This window comes from Neoarius graeffei, chromosome 8, assembly GCF_027579695.1.
Source record: "Neoarius graeffei isolate fNeoGra1 chromosome 8, fNeoGra1.pri, whole genome shotgun sequence".
Classification (NCBI taxonomy): domain Eukaryota; kingdom Metazoa; phylum Chordata; class Actinopteri; order Siluriformes; family Ariidae; genus Neoarius; species Neoarius graeffei.
In genome coordinates, this window is record NC_083576.1 from 69,298,444 (window position 1) to 69,323,131 (window position 24,688).

The following is a 24,688-nucleotide window of genomic DNA, read 5'->3' on the forward strand; positions in this document are numbered from 1 at the left end:
AGCTCTTTTACAATGGACTGAGGCGAGGTAGAAAATTGTCCTGAGGTCTGACGAATCAAAAGTAGAAATCCTTTTTAGATATCATGGACACCACGTCCTCCAGGCTAAAGAGGAGAGGGACCATCTGGCTTGTTATCAGTGTGCAATTCAAAAGCCAGCGTCTGTGATGGTATGGGGGCATTAGTGCATATGACATGGGTAGCTTGTACACCTGGGAAGGCATCATTAATGCTGAATGATATATACATGTTTTAGAGCAATATGCTGCCATCCAGACAAAATCTTTTTCAGGGAAGGTCTTCCTTCTTTCAGCAAGACAATGCCAAACCGCTTTTTGCGCATATTAAAACTGCATGGCTCCATATTAAAAGAGTCTGGGTGCTAAACTGGCCTGCCTGCAGTCCAGACCTGTCTCCCATTTGAAATATTTGACGCATTATGAAGCACAAAATACGACAAAGGAGACCCCAAACTGTTGGGCAACTGAAATTGTATATCAGGCAAGAATGGGACAACAGTTCTCTTTCAAAACTACAGCAATTGGTCTCCTCAGTTCCCAAACAGCTACAGAGTGTTTTTAAAAGTAGAGGTGATGTGACACAGTGGTAAACATGCCCCTGTCCCAACTTTTTTGAAATGTGTTGCTGTCATCAAATTCAAAATGAGCATATATTTTTCACAAAACAATCAAATTTCTCAGTTTCAACATTTGATATGTTGTCTTTGTACTATTTTCAATGAAATATAGGGTGTCCATGATTTGCAAATTATCACATTCTGTTTTTATTTACAGTTTACACAATGTCCCAACTTTTTTGGAATTGGGGTTGTAGTTGCTATGGATCATATCACTTAGGCCCTGTCCACACGGCAACGGATTCAGGTGAATCTGATAAAATTGTTTATCGTTTCGGCGTTTTGGGTGCCCCAAAACGAAATCTTTTGAGAACGGGTTCCAGAGTGGAAAGATCTGGCAACGGCGCCGTTGCGAAGTCGTCTGGATGAGTAGAACGGATTTGTTTACGATGACGTCACAACCACATGTGCTTCACGCCGGGTAGAAGTGTAACGAACTCGATGCGAGTTGTCAACAAATCCTATAATTTGGTTCATGAAACGCGCTTACAAAATATTTTCACTGTGAATATTTATTGTGTAATGGTGCAAAGAGAGAGAGAGAGAGAGAGAGAATAGCCCTTAGGGCAGAGTCAATCCCGCCAGCAAAAATAGGGGAAAAAAAGGAGCGATCTCACCTCTTCAGATGTTGGTTTAAGTCCTACAATACATTCCTCAAAAAGGGCGTAGAAGAACAAATTAATCCATCAACGTGTAGCGTTCAATTTATTCCGGACCATTAAAGACGCCGCCTTCCGCGTAGAATCATACGTCATCCTCGCCGCCATATTGGATAGGTCAAAGTGGAGAATAAAGATGCCTCATTCATGTGCTGCGTTTAACTGTACCAACAGATTTGCCGTCCAAACGAGATCACATGGGATTACCTTTCACAGGTGAGACTGGAAAAATACTTTTCATTGTATTTGGTCATTATAATGTAATTTTACGAACAGATTTTTCTGACTGTGGCTAATATGAAGTCTCGCGCATAATAGTTTATGCGCATGCGTCCTTACTTCTTCTATTGTTCTGGTGTCTCAGATGGGACCGTCTTACAGCGCACCTAGAGGTGTGGCATGTGTATTGCATCGTTTTCAGCAAGTGTTGCGTTGCCATATGTACCTGATATTTTACTGATCCGTTGCCCATGTGGACGCGATTTTTTTTTTTTTTTAAATCTCGTTGCCGTTGTCGTGTGGATGTAGCCTTAGTCTCCATACAGTCTATGAATGAGCCGCTAAAAGGAAAGAAAGAAAGAAAGAAAGAAAGAAAGAAAGAAAAATAGTGTGATTTGCTGGCTGATTAAATTGCTATTTATAACTAGACAGGGACACTCTAACGAGTGCAAACCCCGCCTTTTCCCTATTAAAATACATTGGGCGAAAATTTCGAAGTTCTGCCATGACCTTGACCTTTGACCTCCAAAATTTAATGGTTTCCTTCCTGGGTGATTGGCAACACGTACAAAATTTGGTCCAAATCGATCCATTGGTTCTTGAGATATCTTGCAGACACACAGACAGACAGACAGATACACACACACACAGACTGACGCAGGTGAAAATAATAACCCCTCCGACTACTGTCGGCGGGGTTAATTAGTTACAAAGACTTGTTTTATATTTTCACACACAGAAGTTTTGTGTTAATAAAGTATTGATGTAATACTCTAATTATAACCATATTAGATACAAAATCTTAGCTTTAGAGGAACCGAAAGCTGCTTGAAAAAAAATGATAATAGATAATATTCCATATATTACCCTGAGAAAGTGATACAGTTTGAATGGGACTTATTTTATTATCGGCCTCGTTTGAGAAATTACAGACTGCATCAAATGTCAGATTTCCTTGTGCTCTATCCTGTACAGTAGGGATTTCAATTAAAAAAAAAAAAAGTCTGGTGCTTTGGTAAGGCATTTCTCACACATGGTCATCTGATCCTTCAGGTATCTGATGCAGAGAAAGAAAGCACGCTGAAAAAATGAGCCGCACCAAAGTAGAGAGAAGTGCAACGACTCCAGTTGTTGTGCATCAATTTGCTTGCAGTTATTTGATATTAACCTGCTACTTTTCTGTCTATTAGACATGTAGATTACAAGCTGCACAAGTTAGTATCTTTACAAATACTCGATGGCGGTTTAAATTTAAAGTGCAAGTCAGTTGCTTTCTCTCACTGCTGCTAAAGCATTGCTGAATGCAGCACTAACGGGGGAAAAACAGTTGGGGATGAGTCAATTGAGGACAAGAAGCAAGAACATTCCATCTTGCTGAGACAAGACACAGGTCCATAGGATACGCATTCATGGATGGAGTGTGTGTGGCTGCAGAACGAAAAGGAAGCAGAGAGTACAAAAGAACACAGGTCAGGGCTGTTTCACTCGAAAGAGTTGAAGGAAAAAATTGTAGAAGAGAAGTACTGAGGGAGAAGGAGAGAGAGAGATGGAGAGTGAGACAGTGTGAGGAGGTTTATTAAGACAGTGGCACCACAGTTCAAAGCCGATCGTGTGACAGAGTACGTCATTCAAAGAAACACATGCTGTTACCTGGTTACAGCAAGGGAGTGTGTGTGTGTGTGTGTGTGTGGAGGATAGGGAGCCGTTACTAAGACACCACAGGAGGATGACAGGGGCAATGATGTGACTTACTTCTTTATGTTGGCTCGTGTAAACATGGAGAAGTGTTTTTGGTTTATAGCTCAATAAACACAATCCAAGTTGATTTTTTTCTTCTAAATGTCCATATTTTACATGTTTACGCTTTCTACCGAACATCGGTGTCATTAGACCCTGTGAAGCCTGGAGGTTTTTGTTAACGAGACACACATTCACACACGTCTTTAATGATTTTCTCTCCAATGATTTTTCTTTCATCTCAGATAATGAAGAACATCTTTCACCAATCCTTTAACGCTTATAAGACAGATATTGAGCCCCGGGTGAGTGAGCTGACTCTGCACCGGATGCAGTGCAGCCGCAGGCTTTTCGAGATCATGCTGTCTCACCGACGCATCAGTGCAGCCTACATTGAGGGTGACAATGTGGCTGTCACCGTGGAGGGGGAGGCAGCCCGCATGCTAAACTTTGATACAGGTAAGTTTGTTTCCCGTTGTCCACTCAGATTCGGATCAACCTCTAACTGTAAAATATACTTCCAATTGCCAGATACACTACTACTGTCAGAAATACTGATTATCTGGCATATTTCCTTCTGTCTGTCAGATGTACACTATATGGCCATAAGTATTTGGACACCTCACCATCATACCCAATTGTGCTTGTTGAACATCCCACTCCAGATTTAGCCCCAGACATACTTAACAGGGCAGCGCAGTGGTGTAGTGGTTAGCACTGTCGCCTCACAGCAAGAATGTTCTGGGTTCAAGCCCAGTAGCTGACAGGGGCCTTTCTGTGCGGAGTTTGCATGTTCTACCCGTGTCTGCGTGGGTTTCCTCCAGATGCTCCGGTTTCCCCCACAGTCCAAAGACATGCAGGTTAGGTTGATTGGTGGCTTTAAATTGACCGTAGGTGTGAATGTGAATGGTTGTGTGTCTCTGTGTGTCAGCCCTGTGATGATCTGGCAACTTGTCCGGTTTCCCCCACAGTCCAAAGACATGCAGGTTAGGTTGATTGGTGACTCTAAATTGACCGTAGATGTGAATGTTTGTGTGTCTCTGTGTGTCAGCCCCGTGATGATCTGGCAACTTGTCCAGGGTGTGGAGTTTGCATGTTCTCCCCATGTCTGCGTGGGTTTCCTCCGGATGCTCCGGTTTCCCCCACAGTCCAAAGACATGCAGGTTAGGTTGATTGGTGGCTTTAAATTAACCGTAGGTGTGAATGTGAATGGTTGTGTGTCTCTGTGTGTCAGCCCCGTGATGATCTGGCAACTTGTCCAGGGTGTACCCCGCCTCTCACCCATAGTCAGCTGAGATCAGCTCCAGCTTGCCCCCGACCCTGTACAGAATAAGCGGCTACGGATAATGGATGGATGGATATACTTAACAGGGGCAGCACGGTGGTGTAGTGGCTAGCACTGTCACCTCACAGCAAGAAAGTTCTGGGTTTGAGCCCAGTGGCCGACTGGGGCCTTTCTGTGCGGAGTTTGCATGTTCTTCCCGTGTCTGCGTGGGTTTCCTCCGGGTGCTCCGGTTTCCCCCACAATTCAAAGACATGCAGGTTAGGCTGATTGGTGGCTCTAAATTGACCGTAGGTGTGAATGTGAGTGTGAATGGTTGTCTCTATGTGTCAGCCCTGCAATGATTTGGTGACTTGTCCAGGGTGTACCCTGCCTCTTGCCCATAGTCAGCTGGGATAGGCTTCAGCTTGCCTGCCACCCTGCACAGGATAAGCGGTTACGAATAATGGCTGGATGGATATACTTAACAGTTATTCCACAAAATCAAGTAATACATGAGCTGATAGCGGCTATAAGCCATGTACGACAAGCTTGAGTGGAATAACTGTTTTATTATATCCACATATAAGAATAATTCTTGAAAAATAAAAAAAATATATACATTCTTAGCATCAAATACTTTTATTCCATATTTTGTTGCTTTTTTGTATTTTTTGGGGTTTTGTTTTCGAGTAGAGTTTTATTTCGACACGCTCTGCTATTTTGTTTTTCTCTACTCACAGTATATGACCTGATATCCTAGTAGCAGAGTAGCCAATCAGAGCGCACGCGATTGCTCATATCCAGTGAATGTGGATAGAATAATGTCATATATATTACTAACTCTCAGATATGCAATCACATATGCTACTACATTTGCTACTACTAACCTTCAGATATATTACTAACTGGCACATATACATACTTCAGATGTAGTAATAACTTTCAGCTATATTACTAACTGTTAGATACAGTTATATTATATGTAGACTGTTACATATACTATTAACTTTGAGATATTATACTGTCACATATAATATATAAGAATATCAAAAATGTGTATGATGTTAGCACCCTGTATTATACACTTCATATCAGTTCAAGAAAGTAGTTAGGAATTAGGGCGGCACGGTGGTGTAGTGGTTAGCGCTGTCGCCTCACAGCAAGAAAGTCCTGGGTTCGAGCCCCGGGGCCGGCGAGGGCCTTTCTGTGCGGAGTTTGCATGTTCTCCCCGTGTCCGCGTGGGTTTCCTCCGGGTGCTCCGGTTTCCCCCACAGTCCAAAGACATGCAGGTTAGGTTAACTGGTGACTCTAAATTGACCGTAGGTGTGAATGTGAGTGTGAATGGTTGTCTGTGTCTATGTGTCAGCCCTGTGATGACCTGGCGACTTGTCCAGGGTGTACCCCGCCTTTCGCCCGTAGTCAGCTGGGATAGGCTCCAGCTTGCCTGCGACCCTATAGAAGGATAAAGCGGCTAGAGATAATGAGATGAGATGAGTTAGGAATTAAGTTGTTAGATGTGTTCAGTATTATGTACATACAGTGCAGTAGATGCTACCGAAATAAATGAGAAAGCTTTGTAGTACTGATAATCATGTCACAATGAAACAATGACTGGTGAATAAAATATGACAGACAACTTTCTACTTATGGACAGTACTGTGAGTATTTTTTTTTTTACTTATGTTAGGACAGTTCGTGTAACTAATGTTATTTTCTGAAAGGTTGCGGGGTGAACCTTGGCATGAGGGGCTTGGAGTCTTTGGGACTGTTTATCTACAGAACTGCCACTGCTCAGGATCAGAACGATGTGTTTGAAGCTCTTTCAGCCAAAATCCAGCACTCCAAACATGTGGCCGAGAGCTTCAGACAAACTGGATTGGCTGCAACGATGTTTGAATGAATGGATGTGTGAGATGTGCGAGAGTTAGATGCCGGGGAAACAGTGTTGTCTCTAAAAGCTTATCAATGTCATGGTTTAAGTGAAGTGTATTGTCATGCTTTCGTTGTAATAAGAATTGATGTAAGCGCTCAAAGGGAACCAAAGTTTGTGTAAAAGCTTTAGCTCTGTGAAGACTGAAGTGAAAATTTCCTTGCATTCAACAATAAGTGTGTTGTGTGGAACAGAAAAATATCTGTGGTATTAAAGTGGAGGATAATGTGATCTAAAACTTAATATTAAGTTTTAAACTTAAGTTCACACACACAGTACTTGACTGTATTTAGTACTAGGTACCACATCTTCTCAAATTGACCTTATGAATGTGTTTATTCTTTTTTTTTAATCACCATGCTGTTGATTGCACTGATGCTTGTAATTTCAAAGCTTGACGTTTTCAGATCTACACCATTTCAGCTCTGCTTTCTGCTTTCTATCATGATCACTCAGGCCAAAAATTAATCACATGAATTGGATCATAAATCAATCAGTAACTGAATTTCTGTTGGCTTGATATTGTACAGAAGTGCCTGGCAGATAGTTAAGAAACCACAAATGGATACATTTCCATTGTTTAGAATATTTTGTATGTATAAATTGGATCGTATAGATTTGTAATGTTTGTTAATAAAAATGAATCATGCATCTTGTATTCATGGGTGCAGTGTTTTTGGTTGGGGAGATGGAGAAAATTGGAGGTTAAAATGATGTTCGTAGTAAGCAGTAACATTTAACGTGATTATTTGAAAACGCTTAAAAGGTGCATTTGGTAAGATTTGTACATCAATAAATTATACATCTTTAATCAACTTTATTGTCCCCAAAAGGGGCGATTGAGGTGGGGTTTACATTAGACCGTATCAGCGGATCATCAGATTAACATTTTTAAAACGATTCGCGTGCACACAGCAACGCCAATACACGGATACGCTCGGCTCCGCAGGCATCCTGCGCTCCAAATCACTCCGCCCTGAACAGCGAGTGCCCTCTGGAGGGTGCGCACTCCGGCCCTGCGCAGCTCACAGAGCACGCGAGTGAAGTGCACAAGCAGTGATTTGGGACTGAGCCGCTGTGTGTGTGATCTCAGTGCATGTCGGGCATGCGCGTCACTTACCACTTGCAAGTGGAAGGATGGCAAGCCTAAAGACAATCATAACTACACAATGGGCAGTATTTGCATCAGTATTTGCAGTATTTTCATACTTTTATACTCTTTAATGAAAGGTGATACAAGGCAGAAGTCCGCGCCGTTTTTCAGCAGTCGCGTCACATGACCAACGCCAGCGAATCAGGAAGGTGGATGTCACAGTGACGTTGTCCAATGACGACGCCAGCTAGAGCTCAGTACAGCGTATCCGCGTATTCTCAATGTTTACACAGCACCGGACCAGACACGATCTGGATTGAATACGTGGACCCTGGCGGATTCCCGTTTCCCGGCGTTTCCAGGCGTTTTAATGTAAACGGACAGTGCATCCGCGAAGAAAATGAGACAGATACGGTCTAATGTAAACTTGGCCTGAGTGTGCAGCAAGACAACATAAACACATATAGACAACACATAACAGGACAGACCATAAAGTGCAATTGGTCATTAAAAAGTTAAAAGATTAAAAGAAAATTAAAAAAATCATAATAAAATAAAATCATCATCACACCATAAAATGCCATAAACAACACCAGAGATCAAGTCAAGTGATCAGTGAGGATCTGAGTTTAACAGGGAAATGGCACTGGGGACAAATGAAAATCTAAATCTGTTGGTTTTGACAGAGGGGAACCTCAAGCGTGAACCAGATGGAAGTAGCTGGAATTCAGAGTGGAGAAGGTGGGCAGTGACAGATAAAATAGACTCAGCCTTCCTCAAGGTGGCTTTCTTGTACAGGTCAGTGAGGCTGCTCTGCTGGGCACCTATGATTTTGCCACTGACCTTCACAATTTTGGCGAGGGAGTTTTTGGCTTTCGCACTGAGGTTATTAAACCAACAAGATATAGAAAATGATAAAACTGATTCAATGTAGGATCTATAAAAAAGAGTCATCATGGTTTTGTCAACATTGAATTTGGCTAGCTTAAGTAGACAAAAAAGACGTTGTTGGCTTTTTTTTTACATATGTGTTCTATGTTAATATTAAAATTTAACTTATTGTCAATCCAACTACCCAAGTACTTATAAGAGTCTACCACACCCACAGCCTGCCCCTTGATGATGGTGGTCAGAGCAGGGAGGGGGTTGCGCCTGAAGTCAATGACCATGTCCTTTGTTTTTGTGACATTCAAGTGAAGGTGAGAACTGTCGCACCAGGCAATAAAATCATCTAAAACTAGACCATGATCTATTTCATTTCCATGGAGAAGGCTAAGAATAATTGAATCATCTGCAAATTTCAGTATGTGTCGGTTTGCATACTGGCTACGACAGTCATCAGTATACAGGATGTAAAGCAGAGGAGACAAAACGCATCCTTGAGGTGATCCTGTAGAGGATGTCATTCTTTCAGAAAATACCCCATTTACCCTCACCTGCTGGGTTCTGTTAATTAAAAAGTCCAGAATCCACCCCACTAAGCCATGGTCCAACTTAAAATTGCTAATCAGCCTATCAACTAAAATATGTGGTAAAATAGTATTAAAAGCAGATGAGAAATCCACAAATAAAATCTTTGCATGTGTGTTGCTGCCCTCAAGATGTTTAAATAACATGTGTAGTAAAGTGGCAATGGCATCCTCTACCCCTCGTTTGGACCTGTAAGCAAACTGTAAAGGGTCCAGAAACCTCTCTGTGCCAAGTAAAATAAACCTTTTCATAAGTCTTTCAAAACACTTCATAACCAAGGAGGTCAGGGCGACTGGCCTAAAATCATTCAGGACCCTGGGGTGGTTGTGTTTAGCCACTGGGACAATGATGGAGTGTTTCCAGGTTTTGGGGACTCTCTGTTGACTAAGAGAGTCAATGGTTAAATGGGTGGAGCTGAATAACATTTGAATGACACCCCCTCCCAAAATCCCATGTACACAAAGCTCCACCCTGATAACTTATGGTAATTCAGCTATTACTCACTGAAAGTCAGATTACAACTCCATAAGCATATAATGTCTCAATGATTTAGGAGGACATAAAGGGGCATATCTATCAAATGACTGACAAAAGATCAATCCAAATATGCTGGCATTAGCATAACAGTGATGTGGTCAGAGGCGCTGATGTGGCAGAGGGAAAGGGCTTTGTAGGCTCCTCTCAGGGTGGTGTAAACTTGGTCCACTGTGTTGTTTCCCCATGTTGGAAAGTCTATGTGTTGATATGTCTTGGGAAACACACTCTTTAGATCTGCATGATTGAAATCACCAGCCAAGATGAGAAAAGCATCTGGGTGGGCTGTCTGCTGCTCACTGATGTGCTGATACAGTTCATTCAGTGCTTCACTCCTATTATTGAGGTATTTCACCCACGTGACCAAGTCATGTGATGCTGCCATTTTGGACGGCACGGCTCGAATCAGTTTGAATGCAAGGAAGGCGACAAACGAAAAACATAAAAGAAAAAGGAGCGAGATGCAGAAAACATCTTCACTATCCAGCGACGTAGGGCATTTACAGGGCGAGCAGAGGGAGAGGTATTTGCAAAAATTGAGGTTAGCAGGCTTAGAGAACGACGTTTACCTGCTTCCACCAGGATTGTTCACTGACGTACGGAAGTACACGAAGCCCTCGTCTTTACCTGACTTCGGCCCACATGATCTGTATACCTATGTCGTTAAAAACCCATCGCCATACACAGGTATTGATCTGAAAGCGTATAAGAGTTTGGATACCTACAAATATTTTGTGTCAGGCTGGGTAACGCCTACATCAGCGGGTCGTCCCTGGAGCCGGTGGTCGCCATCTTATTACAGCTAAGGTTTGTTCACATTTTCATTTACTTTCGGTCCTCAGGATAAACAAAATGTTATTAAATGTCATTGAAATAACTTCTTAGTCTGTTGAGACATGGCCCGTTATAAATTTGCTGTTACCAGGCAATGACCAAGAACTGTATTATTAGGGTCGGTGTAGTTGTAGCAGTGTACTAGCAGCTAGCTGTTAGCACTAGCTAATGTCAACAACAGTAGCTAGTATGTTACTGTAGCAATGTTTACGTTCAGTCATTTGGATGACTGTTAAAACCTTTCAGTCTCAAGTTTTTCCATTACTGGATTTACTAGTTTACTGAGCTAGCGCGCTCGGGCAAGCTGGGAGCTAGCGCGCGCTAGCCTGCCTACTGTTGTTGACATTAGCTAGCTTGACGTTCAAAATGGCGGACACCGGGGCGTCACGTGACCCTGTGACGTCAGGTGAAATACCTCAATAGAGTGCTTCGAGGTCAGCGCGAACCCAGCGGCAGCCATATTGGAAGTCAAAGGTCGCCTGGGTCAGGCTGTGTCGGTGCATTGTTGTTGTTCAGCGAAGCAAAAAGGGGTGACAATGCCGAATACGTGTGTCATTGTTGGCTGTAGTAGCCGGGGGGAAAAGGGTGGCAAAAGCTTCTACAGACTCCCTAAAGTCGTGACTAATCAGGGAATTGCAGCACAGGAGAAAAGCGAACGGAGGAGACGACAGTGGCTGGCTGCCATCAACCGCTCAAATTTAGGACAACTTGACTGTATCCGGATTTGTTCTGATCACTTTGTGACAGGTAGGTTAATATTGTCTTGAATTTCATAGTTACTAAAATAAATGTGATACAATATTATCTTTTCTATGTACTTTCAGCAATGATTAATGGATATATTTGTCACATTAGGTAGCTTATGTCTACTGCAGTGCATTGTTGCATCAAATGGCATTTAAGATCTAGGCCTAGTAATGTTTATGTACACATGCTGTTAGTACAAGTTACATACTAGGCCTACATTTTATTCACTGACTAAAATAATTGATAATAATTAGAATAGTTTTTCAAACATTATTCAGACAAAAATCTATCGTATGCTTCCATACTCTTGTAGTTCTGGAAATCCTTGAGTTCACAAAATGGACTTGGGTGAAACACTAGATAGTTCACAAGATCGATGTATGTCACATGTGGCAACAAGCTGGGGTCAGCTTTCCATTCCTTCTCACTAACAGTGTATGGATCTACATTCCCAATGAAACGTAACTTCTCAGCATAACGCTCCCGTGCCTGCTTATCTAAACTATCACAGTAGTGCTCCATCACTTCAGATGTCTAAATTCTTAAAAAATCCAAGCTTCTAAGCCCTCTAACGCGGAAACGAATCGGTGAATGTAAATAGCTGATGTGTACTCTATGAGCGCTCTGGAACGAGTGACTTCCAAGATGGCCTCGCAGACCGCAGTGTTACTATTTTTAGCATCATCTCGGAGCACTCTATAGTTATTGGAGCTCAGAGGGATGCAACGATTATAACGGCTGTAAATTCTCTCGGAAGATAGAATAGTCGGCACTTAATAACCATAAACTCCACTAACGGTGAACAGTGTTTGCAGACCACAGCAGCATCGCGACACCAGGCATCATTGATGTAAACACAGAGCTCCCCGCCGCAGGTTTTACCCTCTTCAATGAGATCTCTGTTTGCTCGATAGCATGTTAGCCGCTCGAGCTGAACGGCATGGTCCGGGACGTTGTTGTTGAGCCATGTTTCCGTAAACACAAACGTCTCTCACAGTCTTCTGAGTTGATCATAGTAGACGTATGTAGTCCAACTTATTGTCCAAAGAGCGCAAGTTAACCAGTACCATGGTGGGAATGGCCGGCTTGTGTGGGCTAGCCGCTAGCCTAGCTTGGATAGCACCCCGCTGACCCCTCTTTTGCTTCCTCAGGTTTTCAAAAAACTTTTCAGCTTCAGAATACACTTGAGACGATGGTTTAATTTATTTGTTAATTATTTCAACAATCTTCCACATCATTTGTACAAATGTCATATTGACAGCTACACCTTTAAAAAGTACAGGTTTAAAGCAATGCTTTTGATTATACTGCCACCTACTGACATACTTTAAAGTGCATTGCTTAGATTTAGTAAAGTGCATACCCAGCAGTGGGTATCCAAAACAGGAGCTTCTCCAGGCTTGAACCTTCATTTTCCTGATTAGATAAGGCACGATTTACAGGAAATTGCAAAACAGACTTAATTATATAAAGTCAGCCACAGATGCTAGGACTTTCCTCTAGAGAAACCTATGAAATCCTTAGAAACCATTGCGCAAACAATAATTAGTAATCTAGTTTAACATTATCAGTATAATTCCCATTAGTATCTTAATGCTTTTATTATTTGTTACACATTCTTTTTTTCACCTCATTATACCATCACTGTTACATTTATACTTATCAGGTAATCATATCATTTAATTCCTTCACTTTGTGTCAGATTTTTCCCCAATTAGTGTCATGGTATTGCTCAAGTTTCAAATATCTCTAATATTAAGTTTTTGGGGTTTTTTTGTATCTCAGGCTAGGAACTTTCCTTCTCTTTTATATTTAGTATTATAAGCTTAACAATATTTATATCAGGTGAAGAGCCATTTGTGGGAACTCTGATGTTAAACTATTATTATTATAACAATACAACAAGCAAGCCAGTTTCTTCCTTTTGAAATAAAAGGACAATTCTCAAATTTTGTTTCTTAAGCATTAAATAAAATAGCAGCCACTAATATACAGAATTGCTATCAGTGAATGGTGTCTAATGGTTTTAAAATGCACAACACACACCTTTTGGTTTAGTAGGCCTTTATTTCACAATCTCTCCAAATGTACAAAAACAAGATATGGTACAAAAAAAGCAAAGGGAAAGTCCTAAATCATTCACCAAACCCCCCTCCCCTTTTCCATCAGAAAGAAAATGTGACTGGACTTGGTCTCAAAACCAAAGTGCATCAGTTAGAGGTACAGCATGGGGGAAGCGAATTGATCTTAAATTTGACCATACTGTACCTGTTTGACATTATTTAAAAATCACACAAAGGCCTGGTCATGACAGCTTTCCACAGTGTCCCCAGAGCAGCTGGCCCAAGAGAGAGCCGACTTTATGTCAGAGCATTCGTTGTTCACTAAAGTTGGAATATAATTTATGTCCCCTACGTGACTCCCGTCAGATTGTTTGCCATTTGATGACTTATAACTCAGACTTCTTCTTCTTTGACTTCTTCTTCTCCTCATCCTCCTTTACCACCAGTGGGTTAGACGCCTCCTTCTTCAGATATGAAATGAAGTCGCTGACTTCACGACCTCCCTGAAAGCAAATAAATCAAGCTTGATTAACTTAAACCACACCTACCACAATTCTCAAATGTTCCTTGTGAATTCAACACTGTACTTGCTCAAAGAACAAACCTCATATCTCTTTGGACTCTCTTTCTGACCAGCTGGTGAGAAATAGATAGTGGGGAATCTGAAAAAGAAAAACATCAGAAAAGGTCACAAGCATGGAACAGAGTGTACACGGTCATAAACAGGGGTACAGTAGGCATCCATTTCTGTCCCACAAGGGTACAATCTACACTAAATGTACCCCCCAGGGTTTATTATTGGACCTCAAGGTAAATCTGTGTTCCTTTTAGGGCCAAAAGGGTACATACATGTTCCCAAGCAGTATACTTTAAAAAAAAGGGTGCAAACAAGTCCCTTAGAGGGTACTGCCCCAGTGACAAGTCATTGTACCCCTAAAGGTACAACACCACACTTTATTTTCCAAGAGTGTAGTGTTTCAGTGCAACATGGGTCTTCGTTCTGGAATTCTTAACTCCATGCCCGAGCTGCACAGTTTAAAGTTTTCCCTACTGCTGAGACACCAAAAGCAACTCATCAGCTAATTATTAAGTTCTTAAATGAGTTGGGCCAGGGGTTTGGAAATAGAAAATAAATAAAAATCAGACTGTGCAGGACAAGCACAAAAATCCCAAAGCCTACTGTACATACCCTCTGACTTCATATGGAGAGGGCACATCATTAGCTGTGGCATCCATCTTGGCAATAACAATGTTGGGATCATTGGAGAGCTGTAAAGTGATTATAGAAGGTGGTTAGGGTCAGGTCTTGATATTCAGATCCATGTTCCCCTGCCCCACCCCCCGTCCACATTATCATCTATTTAACCTAGGAGCCCAAGACATCTCACAGGGATGAGAATGAAAAATATTTTAAAAGTCTGAAAAAAGAAGGGGTTTGGAGGCCGCAGGCACCCAGCGGGCCCCAGGGGCAGAGCCCTGGTGGGGGCCCAGTGGGCGGGAGCTAATGATTTTTGGCTGTTTTTTTTTTTAACCCCAAAAACATTAATTTATCATCAGCAAAAAGTTGCAATTTATTTGGAAATAAATTCCCCTTCTTGGTGGACTACCAGGTGAAAATGATCAATATGGTACAAGAGACTTGTTTTTAACCAATTCACATTTGATGATTTCAAAAAAAAAAAAATAATAATCAATGCACCTTTTAATATAAACGAGCTCTACAGTATTATATTTCTGCATTTTTGCTATTCATGTATTTGAATACTCTAATCCTTTAAAATGAAGTGCAAACCAGAAAAAAGTTCGATCATATAATTCTCTTAAGGTTTCTTCTGATGTTATCATGGTAGCAGGAGGTCTTGCATATCAAGCAGGCAACATTCAACATCACTTCCCTTTCAACTGTTGTGTGTACTAACTAGGTTTTATCTGGACAGGATGTTGTGTAATGTAATGCATATACCATATGGTCAATCTAAAGATCGAGATGGTGATTTTGAATTAAAGAACAGGCATGTACAATGGGCATTACATATTGGAAATTTTTTTTTTTAAATCAAAAACTACAAGTTCATCTCAGCCTAAAAAATTTGGGCAGACGCTCCTACGTGGCACATCCCAGCAATTCCCCCCCATGAAATGAGCAATAAGGAGGAGAGTTATACATGGTATCATACCTAAAATTTTATCAGAAATATAGATATGATACTATGATTCTCCCCAACATGCTACATTAAATAAGCTAACCCCATTTATAAAAGATACACACTTACATATGGTATTTGAGATATATATTTTTCATACATTGTTACTTTACGGAAATCAATAAGTTTGGTCTTTTCATGACAGCCTGTCGTAGACCTAAATATAATGCACATGAAATGACACTCCTCACTTCAACATGTCTTTTACAATCATTTAAGCCACCATGGGCAATGCTGAAATCACTGTTGCAAACAGTACATCGCGCGAAACTGTCATTATTTTTGACCCTTATTAGACAGGGAGATTCTTTTGTGTAAATCTGAGGTGAAGTGGGTTTTGTATTTTTGTTTTTTGGGACGCGTGCTCTCTCTCTGCCATGATGATCCTGTAGGCTGCACTGACTCAACTGAAAACTTCGGTCCTCGAGAAAAGAGATAAAAGCCCGCCCACACTGAAAGCTGATTGGCTTATTTTGCTGAGTAAACCAATCAGGATGCTCTTTGTCTAGCATGCGCTACATGAACAGGCACACACACCTCTCGCGCTCCCTCGTGCACTCCGTCGTATGCGCACATTCTAAGATGCGCAATGCAGACATTAATGTTTCGTGTGCACGCTCTTGCTCCAGATTCCGGGAGATATTATCCAATTTGCGGGCATCAGAGAGCCACCATCAATATGCAGGTGTCTCCCGGAACTTCCGGGAGACTTGGGATGTCTGCGTTATAAAGTGACCACAGATCGTTAACCATACACCGCCCCCCGAAAACTTCTCAACAGATTTACATCGATCTCAAAAATGATCATTTTGACCTGAAAAAGTCGGAAATCCACCAACTAGCGGAAAATTCTCATCCCTGATCTCAGTGCCATTAGGTTTTTTTTTTGGTTTTAAATTCATTAGTTACCTGGTGAACAGTTAGCCTCAGTAAGCTATTATCCACCAGCATTTTTAACTTCTCTCCTATATTCAGTTTAATTAGCATTTCACTGATAACATTCTTTTCAGAAATCAGGAACATGCAGTTATATGGAACGCTTTTAGAAAAAGGATAATGGCTGAGTCATCTCTTACACAGGAGATATACTCATTCGTGTATATTAAACACACTTAACTAGCTAGCCTACCATGTTTTATTACATTAAATCAGCTACCAACTTGTTTCCCAGGCAACAAAAACACAAGCCTAAGAAGCACACTGGAGCTTTTTCTTTGCTGATGCACACGCTAATAAATTTATGATTTATTCACCCTGGTGTCACACTAGTAGTCTGCTGAAAAAGCCTAAAATAACCTTCACTTTAGAGAATACTAATGAGCAGCTCAACACTCACCTTCTCACCAAGTTCTTTGTATTTAGGTTCAAGGCTCTTGCAGTGGCCACACCAGGGTGCGTAGAACTCAATGAGAACATCCTTGTCCTCCTCATTCACAATGGACTCAAAGCTCTCAGCCACAACCACCTAAACAATGAACCAGGTTAGTGCGGAAGTGAAAAAACTGGAAACGTTAAACATTAAAATGAAGTTGGAAGGGGAATTTAATAACTGGCACACTCACTTTGACTGGGCCATCATTGCTCTCAGGAACAGGTTCAGATTTCAGGTAACGCTTCAGATTTCCATCAAAGTAATCTTGAAGGAATTTCTCCAAGGCCTTCCCATCACGGCTGCATTAAACATTCCCAATGCCTAATTAATATGCTACTATACATTGAGATCTTTACAAAACTGATAAGCAAAAAGTCTTTCCACTGATTTAAAGCATCAGACTGAAAGACTGGACAAAAGATGCAAATCGTTGTAACGAGAGAAACTGTTCAGACTGACTTAAGGTAAGGCAACAGATCATAAACCTTAGATTGCAGAATTTAGCAGGACTTACGTAAACTCCTCCTGCATGACATATTTATCGCCCTTGGCAGTTCGAATGCCAATGACCGGCAGCTCTCCACTGCTGGAGTCCAGACCGAGCTCAGACACATCATGGCTGAAGAGGTTTTTATTGGCCACTGCAAAGTTCAGAGTCTTTCCCTGATCCAGGAAACTCTTGGCCACCTTCATGACCCTGCATACAGAGTAAACGTCTGAGAATGATCTGACTGTGACCGACAGGCATAGAGGAGCCATTTGTTGCATTTTAAGACTTAACTGTATAATGGTAGCTAAAAATTATAGACTAGCCATTGATGCAAGATGCTATGGTAAACATGTCTATGTCAAGTCATGATTACACGTGACATTAAAGTGAACAGGAAGGTGTACCTGTTCCTCCAGTAGTTGGAACCTTTGGGGTTTTTCTCATAGTCCACATCGTAATAGGCTACCAACAGGTCTTTGCCTCTCAGCTGATCTTTGTTGTCATCAGTCATATGAGGGCATATACCAAAACTGCCACACACACACACACGTTAATTTAACAAAAAAAAAAAAGCTACAATTAATCAAATGTTCACATTAAAAATGATACTTACATATTGTCTTGAATGAACTTCTTGATCTTAGCGCTACTGAATTTCTCACTGAATTGAACACTGCCGTCTTCAAATTTGTTAGCAAGGTGAGGTGGGCGGAACAGGAGGACACCCCTGAAAAACAGGAACCGATCAGGAAACAAAAGCAGAATACAACAAAATACCAGTATGCCACCAGTTAAAGCAAACAAGTCACTGAAAAGTCTGAACGGTACATGAATGCTTTGTGAATATATTTAGACTCATCAAAAAGCAAAAGTGAAAGCAAACTGCAGCAAGAAAAACAAGGCCTACTTACTCCCCCTCAATGTTGTGCTTCTTTAGAATTGCGTCCACATTTGTGTGAGCAAAGCGGTACGATTCCCTTAGAGCATTGGCTGACTTCAGGAACTCGCTCTGCGCAGCACTTCCAGCATCAGCAAAGAATCCTTAAGACATGACCGTGTTTAAGCACTATTTCTCTTCAAACTCCAGAATACAATGTCTAATAAAAGTATAAATATACAACAGGTCAGAAGACATAAAAAAAAACCAAAAATATGCTCACCCACAACGCTGGCATCATGGTTTGCAATGAATTTCCCAAATTCCTCTTCGGATTTGAGCTCGACCGACGCTGGACCTGCCTGCTTTTTAAGGTGGCTCACAATCCCATCTAAGAAACAAAATCAAGAAATGGCATACAAGAGCTCAAAAATCAAAAGTATCTAGGTCACAGTCTCCACATAGCAGAGCTGTCAGCCCAACCCATTTCTTCTAACCACAAATCAAATCGGGGGAGTGAGTGGCTTCATATCTAGCAAGACCACTTTTTCAGGACAACTTTACAGCTCCTCATCCTGTATACCGAGTTCAAATAAGGAGCAATTATTACAGGTATGTTTAGAATACTAAAAGGAAAGCTACTCGCAGAGAATGATAGAAAAACAGACAAGACCAATAAAAAGATGAAACGTGAGTGTCATACCTGCACTTCTTGGACCATCATAGGCCCCAGATTCCTCTCCATCTCTGAAAATCTTCAAGGTTGGGTAGCCACTCACACCATACTTACTGCACACGTTGGAGTTGGCTGTACAGTCCACCTAATCAACGGCAGATAAGACAATACCAAGCTGATGTTACACTTCAGTGACCTCAGCTTAAAACTGGGTTTACACTGAAAGCAGTGCAGTACAAAGATCTTAAAGATATCTGATGGCAAAACGCAGATTAAAAAAAAAAAAAAAAATTATATACAAGTGATTCCACGCTTATGGGTACTGAAATGGGGACATGAACTTATTTTTAAAAATTCTCCTAAAACCATTTCTTTTTTTACCATCAGGTCACAAAACATGTAATCTTTAATGAATGATATGTTAAAAGATAACTTTAATTTTCTGAGATGTAATAAAAACATATTTATATGCCAAAGTCAGAACGTAACAGAAGTGTTGTGGACATATAGGCCGAATCCCATTTCACCCCTTGGACCAACCCCTTGGCCCTTCCCCTCCATTTTGCACGTTCACGTGAAGGGGTAGGGGTATCCCAATCCCAGTTAACGCGGAGGGGTAGGGCTTCTGTACCCCTCCAAACGGAGATTTTCCTGGAGCTGACTCCGAACGAAGGGGTTTGAGTGATTTCCCACAATGCCATGCGGATTTCAGAAAGATGGCGGTTCCCGCGGCGAAAGATTGCCATAAATGTATTTTCTCCATTATTTACGTGTTTTAAGTTGTTATCCAGAGGAAACACGCCGCTTGATTCGCTTTCGAGCTGAGAATGAGCAGCAATTTCTGAAATCCAAGCTGCTGCTAAAAAGCTTTGGGAGTGAGTATTGTTTTCGGTTGCTTGACTGCGTACGTTTTGTTCTGTTATTCTCGCTTTTATTGTTTACATGAGTGTTCTGACACCTCATTCTGTCGGATGTGGTGCACGAAGCGCCAAAGATATCCCATTCAGTGGTGTTAGTTAACAAATCACACCCTGCCAGCAGAGATTTCTGGTTCTGCCTCTGGCTCTGACTGTAGCGGCTGGTCGCAGCCAATGACGCATTTGGTCGCGTTTTGCTAACGTAAACGCTGACGGAGGTACGCGATGACGTATGCGATCGTTGAAGGGCTATCCCAATACGTAAGGGTTGAATTTCAAGCCCTATCCCTTGTAGCTCAGTTTCAAGGGGAAGGGCCAAGGGGAAGGGGGAGGGGTAGAAATTAGAATTGGGATTGGGCCATATATTCTCAATTTTAACAATGTAGAATTACTTTTTGAAACATAGGAAGGTGATGTTTTAGCAAATATAATTAATAAACATGTGTAGTAGAATAAACATACACATTCTTTCAATAAGATTAACATGGTATATAGCTAGATTGTAATTAATTTGTAACAGACGCGAGATGGACAATCGTAACAGAAGTAATGTAACAGACATCATTTTGGAACTCATAGGCTTGACTTTGGCATATAAATATGTTATTACATCTCAGAAAATTAAAGTTATCTTTTAACATATTCATTAAAGATTACATGGTTTGTGACCTGATGGTAAAAAAAGAAATGGTTTTAGGTGAACTTTTAAAAATAAGTTCATGTCCCCATTTCAGTACCCATAAGCGTGGAATCACTCATATTTTATATATATATATATATATATATATATATATATATATATATATATATATATATGGTGTAAAACCAATGAAGTGGACAAGTTTTACCTTGGCAAGTGGGACAATGCCTTTCAGGCGAGTAGCAGCTGCCTCATACTCTGGAGCAAGTTTCTTACAGTGACCACACCTAAAAGTGAAAATAATACAGGACTTATTGCTTTGTGGTGTTCAACATTTGTAAGTCAGTCACACTACACACAATTCATCATAGACTTGGATAAATCTACACAAAAAGTCTCCCAGACAAACACAGTAATCTTATTAGCTGTCCATATTCTGTGTTTAAGTGAAGAGTCTCTTCCAAACTTATAAGTTCTGTCGTCATCCTGCTGCACCACGAATTCTCAAATATGAGCAAATCAGAGACGGCCAACGAAACTTCACGGACCAATCACAGCGTTACAACATGAGGACGCCACGCCTCCAAACAGCTACTGTTGCCTCCCTCCGTGAAGTGGCAGTGAATTGCTAATTTCTAAACTTATTAGCTATATAGTGAAGAACAGTGCTGAACTTAGCAACTTTGCTAATATGTTCCACTTAAAAGTGCACAATTCATACCAGTATACAGCAAAATACTCAAACTATGAACCTAGTTAGCATTGATACGGATAATTTTAAACTAAGTTTATTTGTAATTTTATACCAAGTTAGCATATTAGGCCTGAAACGAGCAAATAAGAATGAAGTAAATCTGTGTAACAGTTAGCCCAATGCTAACCGGAAGTAACGTCAGCTAGGTATGCTAGCTAGTCATGGAGCAGCCTATTTATTGTAGCTAGATACAAATGTCTTATAATAAAATCACAGTTAAAACATAACCAGCCTTTAAGTAAGTCAATAATAGGTTTTAAAAGATGTTATTATTATTATTATGGAAAAAAAAAGTTATAGCTGGCTGACAAATGCTAAGCTAGCTAGCGCTATCAAACCATTCCATACAAGTGAAGAAGATAAACAGACTGACGGTCAAAAATATCAAGAAGTACCAAGACTGAAACCGAAAGCAAAGTTATAAAACAAAAGGCTTCAGGGATATTAATGTAGGCCTTAACATGGACGACGACATGTTTTGCTAAGTAACCGACGATGTGCATTGAATTAATTCGCTAAAGTTGACTTTAAAATGAAAGCATTTTAAATTACATTTTACAGACCTCACACACTTACCAGGGTGCAAAAAATTCAACAAGGATTAATTCGTGGTCTGTAATTCTGCTCTCAAAATCATCATCTGTAAACTCCAACACATCACTGGCGCGCGCGACTCCGGCCACAAAGGCGAAAAATAATAAAGGCAACATTATGAAAAATAGAAAGATTTAATAAGATTTTGGATTTGCGTTCGAGCCTGGAGAAAGAGATCCCGTGCACAGAACAGAAAGACACACAAGCAGTACAAATGTACGAACCCGGAGCTCCTCAAAGTAACCAGAGTGTGGCACATCACTATTGGACTGTCCTCCACATGACACTATCCCAACCAGCCAATCAGAGAAGCGCATTCAAACAGTTCCTTGTTAAAGAGTCCCTCCTTCTGTCAATAATATAGGCACAGGTTCCTGGTCCTGGACCCTCTTCCCTGCACATCCTTTATTTTATTTATTTATTGAATGAAGGTGAGCAGTAGCAAAACAGAATACATGTGCATCAATGAGAATGGTGATGAGAGTGTAGTGAAGATGCAAGGAGTAGATGTAAAGAAATTTGGTGAATTCAAGTACCTGGGGTCAACTCAACTCATCTCATCTCATTATCTGTAGCCGCTTTATCCTTCTACAGGGTTGCAGGCAAGCTGGAGCCTATCCCAGCTGACTACGGGCGAAAGGCAGGGTACACCCTGGACAAGTCGCCAGGTCATCACAGGGCTGACACACAGACAACCATTCACACTCACATTCACACCTACGGTCAATTTAGAGTCACCAGTTAACCTAACCTGCATGTCTTTGGACTGTGGGGGAAACCGGAGCACCTGGAGGAAACCCACGCGGACACGGGGAGAACATGCAAACTCCGCACAGAAAGGCCCTCGCTGGCCACGGGCTTCGAACCCGGACCTTCTTGCTGTGAGGCGACAGCACTAACCACTACACCACCGTGCCGCCCACCTGGGGTCATCTGTGCAGGAAAATGGGGGCTGCGATAGTGAGGTGAGGAAGAGAGTGCAGGCAGAGTGGAGCAGTTGGAGAAGGATTTCGGGAGTCATTTGTGATAGGAAAGTCCCAGCAAAAGTGAAAGGTAAGATGTATAAGACAGTAGTGAGACCAGCTGTGATGTATGGATTGGAGACCGTACCCTTAACGAAGAGACAGGAGGCAAAGTTGGAAGTGGCGGAGTTGAGGATGTTAAAAGGATAGTTCGGGATTTTTGACATGAATCTGTATGGCATCCCCATCAATATTGTCGTGCAAATACACTGACTTACCCCTGACAGCATCCTGTGAGTCCAGTTCTTGTCCAGTTTTGGTCCAGACGAAAGTAGTCCGGCAAGTTTGTTGGGGTCACGAAAGTAAAACGTTTTTCGTCTCAAAACAGTATGTGTTCAAAAGAGTGATATGTTTGCATCACAAAATCGTTGTCAAATAAAAAGTCAGACCTCGAAATCGCTTGGCACTATTTTCTCTCCCTTCTTATCACTGCGCGCTGCCGCCAGGTGACAGCCACGGCTGTTTCATTCATTGTTTCTAGTGATGGGAATTTCGGCTCTTTTTCGGGAGCCGGCTCTTTTGGCTCTTCTTACTATAAGGAGCCGGCTCTTTCGGCTCCCAAACGGCTCCTGAGATTTTATTTTTGATTTAATTGCTGCAATTAACTAGTTAATTAATTACATTATTATTTATATTTTATCAATAGGATGTTTTCCATTTTATTTTTTAGTTTTTGTAGCCATTGGAAAGCTTTGTAAAGTATAGCAGTGTAACAATGTTCTAGCTATAGAAATAAAACTTACTTACCAATTAATAAATTATTTTCTCACAAACATAATGCAAAACTGTGTTATATTACCAATATAAAATACACAGAAGACATCAACTGTTTATCCTTTATGGCTTTATTTCACACTCGACCTTGAACAAAATGCCACAAAATAAATTATGAAGTATAAATCAGGCCTAAGAAACTATGAAGCAAAGTTGGAAATTATTTTAACAAACACAGAACAATGTGCAACAAAATATGTGGCACCTTGAGCGCATGTAAAAAGAGAAAAAAGTGCCGCACTCTGCTCCACCAGTAATGAGAAGCTGCTGGAACAGCAAATATGCTCCTGTTATAATGACTGCTGTCTCGTTGTATACCGCAGATTAATCTGGCCATGCCAAGGCGGTTGCCGACTGAACCTGTCAATTTATGAGCGACAATTTATATCATGAGCTTTAGGAATTCACGGCAACAAAACAATGATCATGGTTGTCAAATAGACAATCATCCTTCAGCTGAGCTGAACTCTGTCTCTCTCTGTCTCTCTCTCTGTCTCTCTCTCTCTCTCTCTCTGAGGCACCTAAGGACAAAAAACTGATTCGGTTCCCCAACTTGGCTCCCACCGAAGAACCGGCTCCCGTCGTTCACTTCAAAGAGCCGGCTCTTTGAACCGGATCGTTCACGACCGACACATCACTACGTTGTTTACTGCTAGCAAAGTTAGCGACAACATGTCTGACTATGACGGTGAAATGTGTGCGGAGATTCAGCCACATCTTTGTTGCTACAGCCTGGATAGTCGCAAGTGCGCACCATTTTCACAAATATATTATTGTATAGGTTATAGAAGGTGATAAATTTGTCGCTGTTCTTGCTCTCAAATTAGCTTGTTAGCGCCGCTGATCTGAACTCCTAATCACTGCCAAACAATGGGAAAGGTGTTGATTCCTGCGCAGATGTCAACATGACAGCGCGCAGTGATACTGAGGGAGAGAAAATAGTGCCAAGCGATTTCGAGGTCTGACTTTTTATTTGACAACGGTTTTGTAATGCAAATATATCACTCTTTTGAACACATACTGTTTTGAGACGAAAAACGTTTTACTTTCGTGACCCCAAAAAACTTGCCGGACTACTTTCGTCTGGACCAAAACTGGACAAGAACTGGACTCACAGGATGCTGTCAGGGGTAAGTCAGTGTATTTGCACGACAATATTGATGGGGATGCCATACAGATTCA

At 41.3% G+C, this 24,688-nt stretch overlaps 2 protein-coding genes across 2 annotated transcripts in view; one reads left to right on the forward strand and one right to left on the reverse strand.

Annotated features, from left to right (window-relative positions):
- Positions 1 to 7,060, forward strand: part of si:dkey-234i14.6 (uncharacterized) — a 36,752-nt gene extending 29,692 nt beyond the window's left edge. Inside the window, exons 4-5 of the mRNA XM_060927012.1 lie at positions 3,497 to 3,710; positions 6,237 to 7,060. Of these exons, the coding sequence (XP_060782995.1) occupies positions 3,497 to 3,710; positions 6,237 to 6,415 (393 nt within the window). The 3' untranslated portion in view covers positions 6,416 to 7,060. The remainder of the gene's footprint in view (positions 1 to 3,496; positions 3,711 to 6,236) is intronic.
- A 6,110-nt stretch (positions 7,061 to 13,170) lies between these two features.
- Positions 13,171 to 21,973, reverse strand: pdia3 (protein disulfide isomerase family A, member 3). The gene is made up of 13 exons (XM_060928103.1): positions 21,693 to 21,973; positions 20,571 to 20,649; positions 18,833 to 18,950; positions 18,413 to 18,520; positions 18,164 to 18,293; positions 17,866 to 17,979; positions 17,657 to 17,782; positions 17,277 to 17,459; positions 16,953 to 17,061; positions 16,727 to 16,855; positions 14,376 to 14,455; positions 13,791 to 13,848; positions 13,171 to 13,689 (listed from the first exon to the last, which is right to left on the reverse strand). The coding sequence occupies exons 1-13, from the start codon at positions 21,824 to 21,826 to the stop codon at positions 13,573 to 13,575; spliced, it is 1,485 nt and encodes a 494-aa protein (XP_060784086.1). The 5' UTR covers positions 21,827 to 21,973; the 3' UTR covers positions 13,171 to 13,572.
- Positions 21,974 to 24,688: the final 2,715 nt, after the last annotated feature.

Excerpts from the sequence above, each read along its gene's own strand:
- pdia3 (XM_060928103.1), bottom strand. The coding sequence starts at position 21,826 with ATGTTGCCTTTATTATTTTTCGCCTTTGTGGCCGGAGTCGCGCGCGCC. Across the intron at positions 17,783-17,865 it reads AAGTTCATTCAAGACAATAT|TTTTGGTATATGCCCTCATA; the intron begins GTAAGTATCATT and ends TGTGTGTGGCAG. Across the intron at positions 13,849-14,375 it reads TCTCCATATGAAGTCAGAGG|ATTCCCCACTATCTATTTCT; the intron begins GTATGTACAGTA and ends TTTCTTTTTCAG.